Raw genomic sequence first — 14333 nt, 5'->3', positions numbered from 1 at the left:
GTTTGCAGGTCACCCATAATTTAAGGTTTCTTTAAATTCTTCATGCTCTATTTTTAGCTTCCCATACTGCATCTTAAACAAGTTGGTCATAGCTGGGATTGTTCTGCAGGAAGTAGCAAAAAATACATAACTGTGAGGAATAGGTACCCTGGCATCCTTACATGGCTCCCTCCCTCCCAGCCTTTTCCTTCATTCCATACATGCTGATGTCTTGACATGTGACCTCTGACTGAGCAACTGCTTTTAAGAGATAATGTTTTGCTTTGCTTCGCTTCATCACAAGTTACTTTGAATTTCTGAAACGCCTAGTTGAAAATGTGATTCAGAATTCTGCCGTGGGCTTTTAGAACTGTGCTCCTTAACCCTCTAGCAGAAACCCAAAAGGATTGGGGGTGGTCAGTGAAGAATTTGATGGGTGATCAGTTACAGCAGCTCTCAGAAGATCAGAAGCAGAAAAATAGGACTCCCGGTCTGCATGAAGATATTTCTGTACACGTATATCTGGATAGCTGAGAATCCAAGCTTTCTAGTACAGTTGAACTGGGGTAATGCAGTTTTGTCACAGTGCCTTAAAATATAATATGTGCTCCATACACAGGAATAGATTCACCCCCTGGCAGATTTGGCCTTCAGTGAAAAAATATTTTCTTCAATTTGTTTGTTTTAAAGGTAATTTAATGGCATATCCCATAGTCTTTGTACTTTTTTGAAAAAGTCAGCAGTTTATATTTACCCATTCCACTCCACTTAGCATTTTATAGACAGCTATCATATCTCCCCTCAGCCACACTGCTGGGGGTTTTCCCATTGAATCCTATACAACGGGGGCAGATAAGTATTTTAGGGCTCCTTTTACTAGGGTGCGCTGAAAAATGGGCTGTGCTAGTGTAGGTGCGCGTTTTGGGCGTGCGCGTGTAGATCCATTTTTCAGCGTGCCTGTAAAAAATGTCTTTTTATAATTTTTGCTGAAAATGGATATGCGGCAAAATAAAAATTGGCACGCGTCCATTTTGGGTCTGAGACCTTACCGCCAGCCATTGACTTAGCGGTAAGGTCTCACCCAGTAACCATGTGGTAATCGTCTACACGCGTAGAATGACGATTACCGCCCAGTTTCCACTGCTCGCAGGAAAATAAACATTATTTTCCGGCGCATGTAGTGGACGCGTGTTAAAAAAAAAAAAAAAAAAAAACTAAATTACCGCCCAGGCCATGGCGGTAGCTACAAATTGACGTGCGTTGGGCCCGTGTAGGCGCCTACGCAGTTTAGTAAGTTGATGTGGTGAAGAAAAGTGTGGGTAAGCTTTCTGGTTTCTTCTGCTTGTATTCTCGGGTCATGATGTAAGAGCAATTTACCATATATGTGGCTTGGATTATTTGCCGGGCTGATCGCTATGATAGAGTTAAACCACTTTTGACGTGTCTCCATTGACTTCTGATGGAATTCAGAGACAAATTTAAGATCCTTACGCTGATACATAAGAGTCTCTGTACATCAGCTCCTTCGTACCTTGCATCTCTTACACACCATCTTGTACCCTGAGATCCCTAGCAGATGATAGGCTTGTTGTACCTCCTCCGTCCAGAGCTAGGTGGGAGTCCACCCTGTCTTCTGCCCTTTTTTTTTTTTTCAATCCCAATTCAAAAGGACATGAAGTCAAATCAAATAATGAAAAACAAGAATAAAAAAATGACCCACTGTAATTTCAGAACTATGCAGTGTATTTTTTCTAGCGAAAAAGGTGCCGGTACTCAAATACCAGGCCACCCTTTAGGGGTGGGGTGATCACTGAGGGTCCCACCGCACAATAGCCAGGTCCCCTGCAACCAGTCACAGGATCTATGACAACACTGAATTGGTGTGTAGAGCCTGAGCTCTTTCATTAAAACTTGGGGCCCATGGGTCAATTGTAGCAGACAATGGAAAAGGTGCCGGTACTCAGTACTCCCTCAAAGAAAAAATCCATGGAACTATGTATAAACGACAACAATGTACATAAAAGGAAGGAAAAAGCCTCAAAGAGCTCCAGATCACCCGATCTATAGAGCTAAAAACGATCACAATGATCTGTTCTTCACCATTGGATTAAAAAAACCTTCCCAATGGTAAAACAATTACTGTGTGAATTAAATCAAACTGTCTATGTGCAGCTTGTCACAACCCTTCAATGTTGAATAGCATCAAACAGCGACACACATTTCTTATATTCGCTAATGTCTGAATCCAACAGGGCACAAAATTCAAAAACTTTGGATTGGGTACTTAGCTCAAAAAGCATGCAGGAGAAATGACTTCAGGAGAGATGACTTGTCAAGCTTTTTGAGCCAAGAATCCACTCTGACGGGTTCCTGCATTAAGAGTAAGAAATTTTGCTGTCTCTTCGTTGTGTGGTGAGATTGTACTTTCTCCCTGCCGATGAGTTCTTTCCTTTTTAAATATGGAGGTTTTTTTCCTTCTGGGTTTTTAATTTTTTAGTTATAAGCATCTTTGGCTTGCTTGCAAAGTAATAAACGATAAAACGATGTAGTTCACTTCCCTTTTCTGAGTGACTCGGTCTGTCCAAAAAGGGATGATGAGGCAGCTAATGTCGTTTACAGGTCAGGGCAAGCCCAAAATTCCTCCATTTAATGCTCATTTTCATCTTAGTTGTCTCTATTCTGTCTCATGTCCAACATTTTCTGCAGCTCTGCATAGCAAATAGTTGTATTTGCAGGCCTGTCCGAATAATCATTTATTTATTTGCTGCATTTGTATCCCACATTTTCCCACCTATTTACAGGCTCAATGTGGCTTACAATGTTCACCTCTGCTTCCTCTAGGGCTACGAAAGTGAGTGAGTTTGACCACGTAGTGCTTTTTGTTTTAAATGAATAGTTGTCAGAGTCTCCCAGTGGGCTTATGCGAATCTCATTGCTACAGCCTTATGGGCTCAGCAATGTCTCAGAGGAGAGGCGAATGAGGCCCACAATTAGAGAGGTATCTTGTCCATTTATGATCAGTATCTGGTGAATGGCTCAGCAGTGATTCAGTGTGCATATTTTAGAGGGTTTCGGTGCAGCAGTACTGTTACGATGTCTTATGAAGATGCTATACACACCTATAGGAAACATCAGCCTGCCTGAATTTGGGTGGCGACTAGGCTGACGTGGTGTCTAATTTGGTAACGGCTGTTGGGCCTACACCCTTCTCCAAACCTAGAAGCAGAAAAGGAAAAAGAGTAAATTAGTTATTGTGTAGAAAATTGGTAGCTTAACTGATTGCATTAGAACTTATACTATAGTGCAGTTAGTTTCTTTCACATTCTGGTGGAATTCTTTGTGTTTGATTTCTAAGTATGAAACTAAGGGGTCCTTTTACTAAGCCACAGAAGCATTTTTAGCTTGCGGTAGAAATCAGCTGGCAGTGACCGCGGAGACGCCCATTATATTCCTATGGGTCAGCCCATTTACCGCCAGCTGATTTCTACCACGAGCTAAAAATGCTACTTTGGCTTAGTAAAAGGATCCCCTAAGATAGCTGAAACTGCTGGATCGCTTGTCAGATTTTAAAAGATTTCAGAACCTTTTGAATTAGTTTTATCTACATCAGATTTAACAGAACAAAAACAAGGGCTCCTTTTTACAGTGCTGCACTAGTGATTCCGGCATGGCAAATGGGACGAAGCCCATAGCAATTCCGGTGCAGAATTAAATTCCTAGCACAGCTTTGTAAAAGGAACCCTTGGGTTCAAAGTTATTATCCTTTTTAATGATACTTCATTTCTGAATGATTGTACATTGATGTATGGGTATACATGCTGTGTTCTGTATGGTTATGTATATTGCTTTTCTTTTTATGTTCATTGTTTGAAACCGTGTATGTGCCTTTTCCCTTGAAATAGGAGTTTTATAATGCTTTTCCAACGTTGGCTTTAAAAATAAAGGATAAAGATGTTCTAAGTACATGACCTACACAGGTCCCTTTTTAAACAGAAAATATTTAACTAGTGTAGAGACTAATTCTTTAATAGGTGGCTTCTGTTGGGAGGAGGCTAAGAGGGGCATAATCGAATGGGGACGGCCATCTCTAAGGGCGCCCATCTGTGAGGACGTCCCTGCGAAGGGACGGGGCATCCTGTATTATGGAAACAAGATGGGCGGCCATCTTTTGTTTTGATAGTACGGTCGGGGACGCCTAAATCTCAACATTTAGGTCTACCTTAGAGATGGGCGACCTCGGTTTTCGCCGATAATGGAAACAGAGGACACCTATCTCAAAAACGACCAAATTAAAGCCCTTTGGTCGTGGGAGGAGCCAGCATTCGTAGTGCACTGGTCTTCCTCATATGCCAGGACACCAACTGGGCACCCTAGGGGGCACTGCAGTGGACTTCACAAATTGCTCCCAGGTGCATAGCTCCCTTACCTTGGATGCTGAGCTCCCCACAACTGTACACCACTACCATAGCCCTTAGGGATGAAGGAGGGGGGGGGCACCTACATGTGGGTACAGTGGGTTTTGGAGGGCTCCCATTTACCACCACAAGTGTAACAGGTAGGGGGGGTGTAATGGGCCTCGGTCCGCCTGCCTGAAGTGCACTGCACCCACTAAAAACTGCTCTAGGGACCTGCATACTGCTGTGATGGAGCTTGGTATGACATTTGAGGCTGGCATAGAGGCTGGAAAAAATGTTTTTTAATTTTTTTTAGGGTGGAAGGAGGTTAGTGACCTCTGGGGGAGTAAAGGGAGGGCATCTGGTCAGTTAGGGCACCTTTTCGAGGCTTGGTCATAAAAAAAGGGACCAATTTAAGTAGGCCAAATGCTCGTCAAGGACGCCCTTCTTTTTTCCATTATCGGCTGAGGACGGCCATCTCTTAACCATGCCCCCGTCCCTCCTTCGCTACGCTGCCAGCACGCCCCCGTGAACTTTGGTCGGCCCCGCGACGGAAAGCAGTTGAGGACGCCCAAAATCGGTTTTAGATTATGCTGATTTGGGCGACCCTGAGAGAAGGACGCCCATCTCCCGATTTGTGTCTAAAGATGGACGCCTTTCTCTTTCGAAAATGCCCCTGCAAGTAGACATCCATATCTCTCTATATAAAAGGCACCACCAACGTTCTATGAAGCCTCCAGCCGGAAGTGTGAAGGGGGAGAGATATCCGGTTTCCCCATGAGTGTCTGCCCCGCCCTCGCTCTCTCTGTAACACAAACAGTGAAGGAAAACACAGCAAAGCACGAAATCAAATCGCTCTCTCTGTAACAGTGAAGGACTCAGAGGGGGGAGGGGAGAGAGGGCAGAAGCCCTCACTATCTCTGTAACACAAACACAGCACAGCAGGAAACTTAACACTGAAGGACTCGACTCCAAGGGGGGAGGGGACAGAGAGCAGAGGGGACAGACAGCACAGGGGAAGGGGCAGAGGGCAGGGACACACACACTCCCACATGCACACAGAAGAAAACCTTGCTAGCCCCCGTTTCATTTGCATCAGAAACGGGGCTTTTTTACTAGTGTCTTTATAAAATTGCCCCATAAAAGCTGTAGAGATCACAACTAGAATGAAACCACATATGTTGTCATCAGCTTGGGAGCTGGTGTAAATTTGTTCAAATACATGTCATTTATAAAGACTTTATGTAAATTATGACTCTACCCCAAACATGTCTACACCCGAGTTATGTACAAGAATGCATGGGTGGCTTTATAAGTGACACTTTAAATGAGTATATTGGCATATGTGCAGAAAAATTAGCCCTATATATGGCTTGCAGAGTAGCGCGCATAATTTGTGCGCGTGGCCAATTTACGTGTGCTACTAGATTAAGAAGCCGATAACGACCAATTATCAACACTGGGTATAATTGGAATTTACGTGCACTTGTTTTTAGGCATATTCTAAAAGGCGGCACAAATGAATTCCCACGCATGCAGCCAAAGGGGGGATACGGTCATGGGAGGACTGCGGGTATGTCGTGGCCATTAATCACATCTACATGCATGATTATAGAAATCGGGGGAGCATGCCTAGATTTAGGCGCAGACACTTAGCTCTTCACTGGCTTAAATGGCTAGACGCGACTTATAGAATATCGCTAAGCATGTGAATTGGAGCACCGGCACTGAATATTGGGCGGTGGGGGGGGGGGGGGGGGGGGGGGGGATTCAGGCCATCGGCTCTTAATGTGGGCCCCAGCTGAATGTTAGCTAGGACTTGCGAAAATGGAATATCGTCTCCCAACCCCACTCCCCACCCTATAATAAGGTTTGGGCCCCACCTTGGCCCCTCCCATGTCTCAGTAGACCCCCTCCTCCCGACCCTGCCTTACACTCCCTGGTTGTCCATTGGGCAATCTGGGCAGGAGTGAACCCCACTCACTCCTGCCCCTGGTAGCTGCAGCAAAAGAATGGCAGTTGTGATCTCTTGTGGTGTTCGGTTCTGGTTTTGGCTAGGGGTCTGTTGTCTGCATGAAATGGGTGCTTTTTTGGACTTTTCACATAGCCCCCCTGCTGTAAAATAACCTAAACAAGCTTGTGTAAAGGCCGACCGTTTTGGCTTAAACCAAAACTCTTGCCCCCCCCCCCCCCCCCCCCCGAAACCATCAGTAGGCCCTTAACCAAGCCCTGGTGGTCTAGTGGCCTATTTTGGGAGCAGGAAAGAAGCTTGGTGCTGCTTTAAAACGGCTGCCGAGACTGTCATGGGAGGACCCAGCAGCCATATTGAGATTGGCACTGGCATGAGCAAGAGAAGTCTCCGGTATGGCTACTGGGACCTCCCATGGCAGTCTCGGTGGCCATTTTAAACTAATAGTGTTACCAGGGCTTGTTAAGGTAGGTCTGGGGAGGGCCCACTGATGCTGGAGGGGCCCAAGGGGAATTTGTAGCAGCCCTCAGGTACCTGTCTTTTGCCTGGGGGGGAGGGGCTAACATGACATTTTTTGGTTTTGGCCAGAATGAAAACCACTGGTTTCAGTTGTCCTCTTAAGTGTTCACTTGTGGCACTTGGCAGACAGAAATGTTTGCTGCTACTACTACTGTTTAGCATTTACTACTATTTAGCATTTCTATAGCGCTACAAGGCGTACGCAGCGCTGCACAAACATAGAAGAAAGACAGTCCCTGCTCAAAGAGCTTACTTTATTTTTTGTCTATTAGATTGTAAGCAAATCAAATCAATTAATGTGAACGGGAAGGAAGAGAGGAGGGTAGGTGGAGGCGAGTGGTTACAAGTGGTTACGAGTCAAAAGCAATGTTAAAGAGGTGGGTTTTCAGTCTAGATTTAAAGGTGGCCAAGGATGAGGCAAGACGTAGGGGCTCAGGAAGTTTATTCCAGGCGTAGGGTGCAGCGAGACAGAAGGCGCGAAGTCTGGAGTTGGCAGTAGTGGAGAAGGGAGCAGATAAGAAGGATTTATCCATGGAGCGGAGTGCACGGGAAGGGGTGTAGGGAAGGACGAGTGTGGAGAGATACTGGGGAGCAGCAGAGTGAGTACATTTATAGGTTAGTAGAAGAAGTTTGAACAGGATACGAAAACGTGTCCTGTTGCTGATTGGCTTTAATGCCAGCAGATCATAATATTAATTTCTTAGTGGAAATAGTATACTCACAGTGGAGTGGAGGAGTAGCTTAGTGCAGTGGACTTTGATCCTGGGGAACTGAGTTCAATTCCCACTGCAGCTCCTTGTAACTCTGGGCAAGTCACTTAACCCTCCATTGCCCCTGGTACAAAATAAGTACCTGAATGATAAGTAGTAGTAGTAGTAATAATATATGTAAACCGTTTGAATGTAGTTGCAAAAACCTCAGAAAGGTGGTTTATCCAGTCCCATTTCCCTTTCCCCTTTCCCTAATGGTAGCTCCTATAGCGAGTGCTGTGTAGCAGCAAGCATCAGGTCCCTGGCTTAATCTCTGCTGCCCAGGTCTGCTCCGTATGCTGCAAAGGCAGTGCTTATACCCTTGGGGAGGGAAGGGGAGGCAGAGGGAGTTGTGCTGGTTGCTTAAGAGTGATACCTAGTGGCTGGATTCAGGACTCATGACTACAGGGCTCCAGAAGGAGCCAGAGGGCTATCAGTGCAAACACCAGGCTAGGTGTGGTTGGTGGATATAAAATCTGCAGGTAGCAGCTCTGGTTCTGAGCGAGCTAGAAGTGTAAAGGAGAGGGATGAAACACACGTCTTGCTCCACAGAAATTTTTTTTTTTACAAGAAATCCGGAAGATGAGTTGCAGGCAAGAATCACGTGCCAGCTCCACAGTTGTTTACAGTTCATTAAAAGGGAGGGGAAGGGGTTGGGGAGGCTGCCTTTTGTTCTGTAGGAAAAGGCAGAAACTCTGCATCTCATTAAATCCTGCTCTGTTCCGATTTTGTTTCCATAGTCTAAAAGGACCTCTTCTGTATTTTATTCTTGTTTTAATGTCACTGGGGTTTTTGTGCACCTCAGCAGCCGACCAGAAAGGGGAACAATTAGGTTATATTGTGCCATGACTTAGCCACAGGCCTTGCACTGTTTATTTAACAATCACAGGTTGTCTTTTATTTTTTTTTCTTCAAAGACCTTTAAGCCAAATGACTAACTGTGGTTATAGCAAAGGAGCGGGACAAACTTAGCAATGAAATCATTTGTTTGCATTTCTTTCTGCAGACACGTTTACTGTGTTCAAATGCTTTGCCAGTATTTTGGGATCCTTTTAATTTATCTACTATATATATTGACCAAATGTTGAATAAAGAATTAATGTACAAGGCTTGTTGTGGAGAATACTCTGATTTTGTGTTCTGGAATTTTATTTTATTTTATTAGATGTATCTTGTTATTGTGATGAGTGTGGAAATCTGTTCTGTCAACAGTCGATGTTCCTTTCTTCCTTTAATATTTAATTTTGGAATTGTACACTGCTTTGGTATGTGTATCATTTTAAGCAGTACGTGAAAAAATGAATAATATTCAAGGCCAACCCCCCCCCCCCCCAAAACCTCATAGAAACCAGAATTACTTTCACTCATGAGTATTAAGGGTTTAAAGTTATTTTGGGAGTTGTAATCTGCCTTGTCTGTTTAGGCAACAAGCCAGTACATTGCATACTATATTCAATTAACCATGCTGGATTTCAGGTAACTGGGACACTGCACCACCCTGGCACATGATGAGTTTCTGGTGAACCACTCAGCAGTGCACTCACGGCAGCGATTCTTAAAATGAGGCGGCGGTGGTGGTGGAGTTCTAGATGTGATCTCGAGCTGAACTTACTTCTGGCAACAGTGTAATGAGGGCACCCCCCCCTTTGTGGTTTTCTTGGCATGATTAAGGAGGGGCTTGCAATTGCCACCTTCCAGTTGCCGCCTTCCAAAGCATGGAGGGTTAATTGATTTGCCCAAGGCCACAAGGAGCTATTGTAGGATTTAAACCTGGGCCATCTGATACCCAGCCCATCTCTCTGATGGAAGGTTACAAAATTTTTTATTTAGTACGCTTGCAGGCTTATTTTCGAAAGAGAAGGGCGGCCATCTTTTGACACACATTGCAAGATGGGCATCCTCACAGGGTCGTCCAAATCGGCATAATCGAAAGCCGATTTTGGGCGTCCTCAACTGCTTTTTGTCGCGGGGATGACCAAAGTTCACGGGGGTGTGTTGGAAGCATAGCAAAGGCGGGACTAGGGCGTGTTTAACACATGGGTGTCCTCGGCCGATAATGGAAAAAAGAAGGGCATCTCTGACGAACACTTGGACGACTTTACTTGGTCCTTTTTTTTTATGACCAAGCCAAAAAATGTGCCCTAAATGACCAGATGACCACCAGAGGGAATCGGGGATGACCTCCCCTTACTCCCCCTCTCACCCTCCAAAAATATATCTTTAAAAATATTTTGTGCCAGCCTTAGATGTCATACTCAGGTCCATGACAGCAGTATGCAGGTCCCCGGAGCAGTTTTAGTGGGTACTGCAGTGCATGTCAGGCAGGCAGACCCAGGCCCATCCCCCCCCTACCTGTTAAACTTGTGGTGGTAAATGTGAGCCCTCCAAAACCCACCACAAACCCACTGTACCCACATCTAGGTGCCCCCCTTCATCCCTAAGGGCTATGGTAGTGGTGTACAGTTATGGGGAGTGGGTTTTGGGGGGGGCTCAGCACACAAGGTAAGGGAGCGATGCACCTGGGAGCTTTTTCTGAAGTCCACTGCAGTGCCCCCTAGGGTGCCCGGTTGGTGTCCTGGCATGTGAGGGGGACCAGTGCACTACGAATGCTGGCTCCTCCCATGACCAAAGGGCTTGCATTTGGTCGTTTCTGAGATGGTCGTCCTCGGTTTCCATTATCGCCGAAAATCGGGGGCAACCATCTCTAAGGTCGACCTAAATGTTGAGATTTGGGCATCCCCGACTGTATTATCGAAATGAAAGATGGCCACCCATCTTGTTTCGATAATACGGGTTTCCCCGCCCCTCCGTGGGGATGTCCTCAGGAAAACTTGGGCGCCCCGTTCGATTATGCCCCTCTTGGTGTTAACGTGTGTTTTTTTAAAGTGTGTAAAAGAGTCTGCACTAGAACAGGATGTTTGCTCACATTTTTATTACATTGGGATCATAAGCGTTTGGATGAATGGTGGTGACTTTTTTTTTTTTTTGCTTTTATGAAATATACATTTCCCATAAAGATAAAAGTAAAATAGGCTGTAACAGATATTAACTAAAAATTTTACTATAAGGAAACAAATATTAACCACTAGCCCACATTTAGGGAGTTGATGAGTCAACTTTTAAACAGGTAGTAGTAATACAAGGAAAAACAAGACAGAATATGTGGTGTCTTTCTATCAATCTGGTGTGGCTGAGGTTGGAGTTTTTTAAAATAATTTCCTCTTATGTACTCTCCATTGCCTTCAGTTGTGTTGTTTCTTCTCTGCATAAAGGAATTGGAACTGAGGCAGAGTACAGACGGTGTCTAACCGTGGGAAGATTAAGTGACGTGTATGATTTATATTGAATGACTAGTAGAAATGGGATTCAACCCTGGAATTTGGGAAAACAGTGCTGTGTCAGCTGGCCTACTGCAACCTATTCTTATAGAATTGTTTTTGATATAGGTTCTTGTTCCCTTGTTCCTGACATGGGTTTGATTTTGTAACTATAAAAACAGACTTAAAATAATACATGCAAAGGCAATGCCTCAAACAGTGCACAGAACCAGCCCCAGTAATGCACAAATTGCAAATGTACAGGTTTACACCTGCTCTGGAGCTGGTGTGTGTTTGTGTATTCACTTATAAAATGTGTGGGTAGACTGTAATTTCAGTTCTACTATGCCCTAAGAATGGCTGCAATTTTTTTTATTGCACATAACACCACAGAACAGTGTTATACAAGGCCTTTTCCATTTTACATACCACACTCCTTTGTAAAATTGCTCCCCATAGGACAGCACTTGCTATTTGGTTCCTTATCGTGGCGTAGTGGAAATCCTGTTTTGTAGACGTGAAATACTAGTTTTTGAAAGAATGGTGCTTGGTGGTATGTTTAGAATTTATTGTTGTGTGGCCACATGGGGGGGGGGGGGGGGGCAATTATTTAAAGGTCGCTTAAGTTAGGCGCTGGGATGCTGTCTAGCAAGCATGAATTCTATAATGGCGATCACACTTGTAATTGCTAGTATAGAATATTAGACTAAGTCCGCAGTTGGCGACTAGCTTTAGATGCGAGCACTTGCTAGCTCAGTGGCTAGTGTAAAAAAAGGTAACATCCATGTCGTAGTCTGATATCAGTTGACAAATTATTGTTAGATGTACTTTTAAGCAGATCAGGCATGATATCTACCGTGCGACTCTGGAATGCGTTGCCTTTTGAGCTCCCAAGCATCAATTCTCTGTTACAGTTTAGGAAACTGTTGAAAGCACACCTGTTTAATTTGACTTTCTTTACTTAGGCACGACATTTTGGTTAGATGTACTATGTTTGCCAAGCAAGACACTGGTGTGTATTATGATGTGTTCTATTGAGTATTATTTGCTGTTTTTGACTGTTTAATGCATTATGTATGTTCTGTTTTGTATACTGCCTAGAACTGTGGATAGCGCAGTTAATAAATATTTTAAATAAATAAATTCTCACGGCTATTCCAAATATTTAGTAACACATGCGCCTACGCCCTTGACCTGCCCGTGTACCTCTCGCGTCCATACCCTCTAGTAGTTGCACGCTAAAGGAATTACGTGCTGAGGTTATAGAATACTGACAGTATACTAATTTATTTATTAGGATTTATTTACCATTATTTTGAAAGAATTCACTCAAGGTGGTGTACAGTAAGCATAAATAAATGTGAATAACTGCAAAAAAAAATAGGGGTTGTTTGGATTACTGTGCGTTGAAGTTTAGAGTCTTGAGCACGGGACATTGTATGCTGAACCACGGATTGAGAAACTTAAAGATAAGTGGGACGTTCTTGAATTTTTCTGTGCACAGTGTTTTGCTGGGAGCGTTTTTGGTTTTGCACTGACGGACATTGTGGCTGGTTCTAGAAGAGTATTTTTGGCTTCTTTTGGGTGCATTTTTTTTTTATTATTATTTTTATTTTTTTTGGCAGAGCTTTTTTCTCTGTTTAGAGGTGGTTTTTTTTTTTTTTTTCATGCCCCTTTTCAGACCAGTGATAGAATTAGACTCCTAATAGGAGGCGTTTTGTTTTGCCTTTTGACACCCCTGGAGATTTGAGGCCGTTTTTGTTAAGTAAAACCTGTGTATATGCCAGCTTCAGTTTCCCTTGGTGTGTACACACTTTTTTTGTTTTTAGTATTCTATAATTTGCATGTGCAATTTTGCATGCCAGGCTCGAAAATGGGCACACAAAATTCTAGAATTAGGGGGAATAATGCACATTAAGAACTTACTTTTTAGTATGTATTGGAATCTAGACTGAGTGCTTGAATTGCAGTTTATCATCAGAGTATTGCTAAGCAATTTGATAGTTTCTGATTTCTTATACTCTGTACAGTTTTGTGAATTTTTGAGTAAAGTAGAATTGCCATATCTTTGCAGTACTTTAAATAATGTGAGTCCAGGGCTGCCGAACAACAGAGCCGGGGCAGGGCTGCTGCCCCCCACCCCCCAAACTCAGGCTGCCGCCACCACCCCTTACCTTCCTGCATCTGCTCCTCCTTTTAGTGTGTCGCTCTCCTGCTCCTGTGTTCCGGGACATGAGTTATCGTGTTAGATTGTAAGCTCCTATGAGCAGGGACTGTCCTTCTTTGTTAAACTGTACAGTGCTGCGTAACCCTAGTAGCGCTCTAGAAATGTTAAGTAGTAGTAGTAGTAGTACTCAACTAGCTGAAAATTGAAAAGATTTATGACAAGAAGGAATAGTTGGGCTTAACTGGTTTTCATTCAGAGCCTCATTTGGCCCTGACCTTTGGCGTTCCTTCGTATTTCCTCTGGTGCTGATAGGGCAGTGCTAAAGGGAATTAATTGCAAAGCGGATATTTAAGATGGAGAGCAAAGGTGGGTTGTCACTGTGATTGCGAGTTGCTTGAACCTTTGCTGACCCTTTGCTTATAATGTGATAGCTGAAACATGATACTTTTGACAAGACTAGCTGAATAATAATTTTGGAGTACCCAGATGCATGGCATCAATTTGTTAAAAGGCTGCGATCTACCCCTTTAAATTGTTTGTTTAGGCTATTGTAGTAGCTAAAACCTAATCATTAGCGTGTCAAGAGAAAACTTGCAAAGCTGAGCTTAAGGTAAAAAAAAAATCATATAATATATTGGATGTACTGATCCCTGAATAAGATTTCCATGTTGTAAACCTCCCCTTTCCCCTACTATTAGTTCTGAGTAAGTGCTGCCCTCAGAATAAAAGAAAGTTTTTAATGTGAGAGAGAGCCAACAAAGAATCTGCAGGTCTAACAAGATGGTCCAAAGTGTTTTTTATTTTTTCCCCCCACTTAGAGACTACTGTGTACCGCACCCCCCTTTATGGACAGCCTTCCTGGTGGGGGGAGGATGATGAGAAAAACAAGCTGGATAGACATGAAGACAGAAGGCAAGAAGAACATTACCCAGGTGACAGTTTTTGGATACTTGCATAATTTCTTGTTGTTAACCGGCTGGGGTGTGAGTGGTTAGAGATGAACAGGCATATTTTCAAAGCACTTAGCCTTCCAAACTTCCATAGGTTTCTATGGAACTTTGGAAGGCTAAGTGCTTTGAAAATATGCCGTGGCCTAGAAATTCAAATGACAGTAATGACGACATCCAAGCTGCAGTTTCATGAGATTTTGGACTTGCCTGTGCTTTTTTTTTCTTCTTCTTTCTTTCTGTATTATTAGATGCTATTTGTGGTAGGTACTGCAGGGGCACCTTTATTCAC

The 14333-nt window shown here is 43.7% G+C and overlaps 1 protein-coding gene across 1 annotated transcript in view; it reads left to right on the top strand.

Moving 5' to 3' along the window:
- The window catches only part of CEP170B (centrosomal protein 170B), a 155210-nt gene that overhangs the window by 54121 nt on the left and 86756 nt on the right, over positions 1 to 14333 (top strand). The window contains exon 7 of the mRNA XM_030214678.1: positions 13913 to 14026. Within this exon, the coding sequence (XP_030070538.1) occupies positions 13913 to 14026 (114 nt within the window). The remainder of the gene's footprint in view (positions 1 to 13912; positions 14027 to 14333) is intronic.

The sequence above is a fragment of the Microcaecilia unicolor genome, chromosome 9, assembly GCF_901765095.1.
Source record: "Microcaecilia unicolor chromosome 9, aMicUni1.1, whole genome shotgun sequence".
NCBI lineage: Eukaryota > Metazoa > Chordata > Amphibia > Gymnophiona > Siphonopidae > Microcaecilia > Microcaecilia unicolor.
Note: the sequence above shows the minus strand (reverse complement) of the source record. Positions and strands in the feature narration are given on the sequence as shown.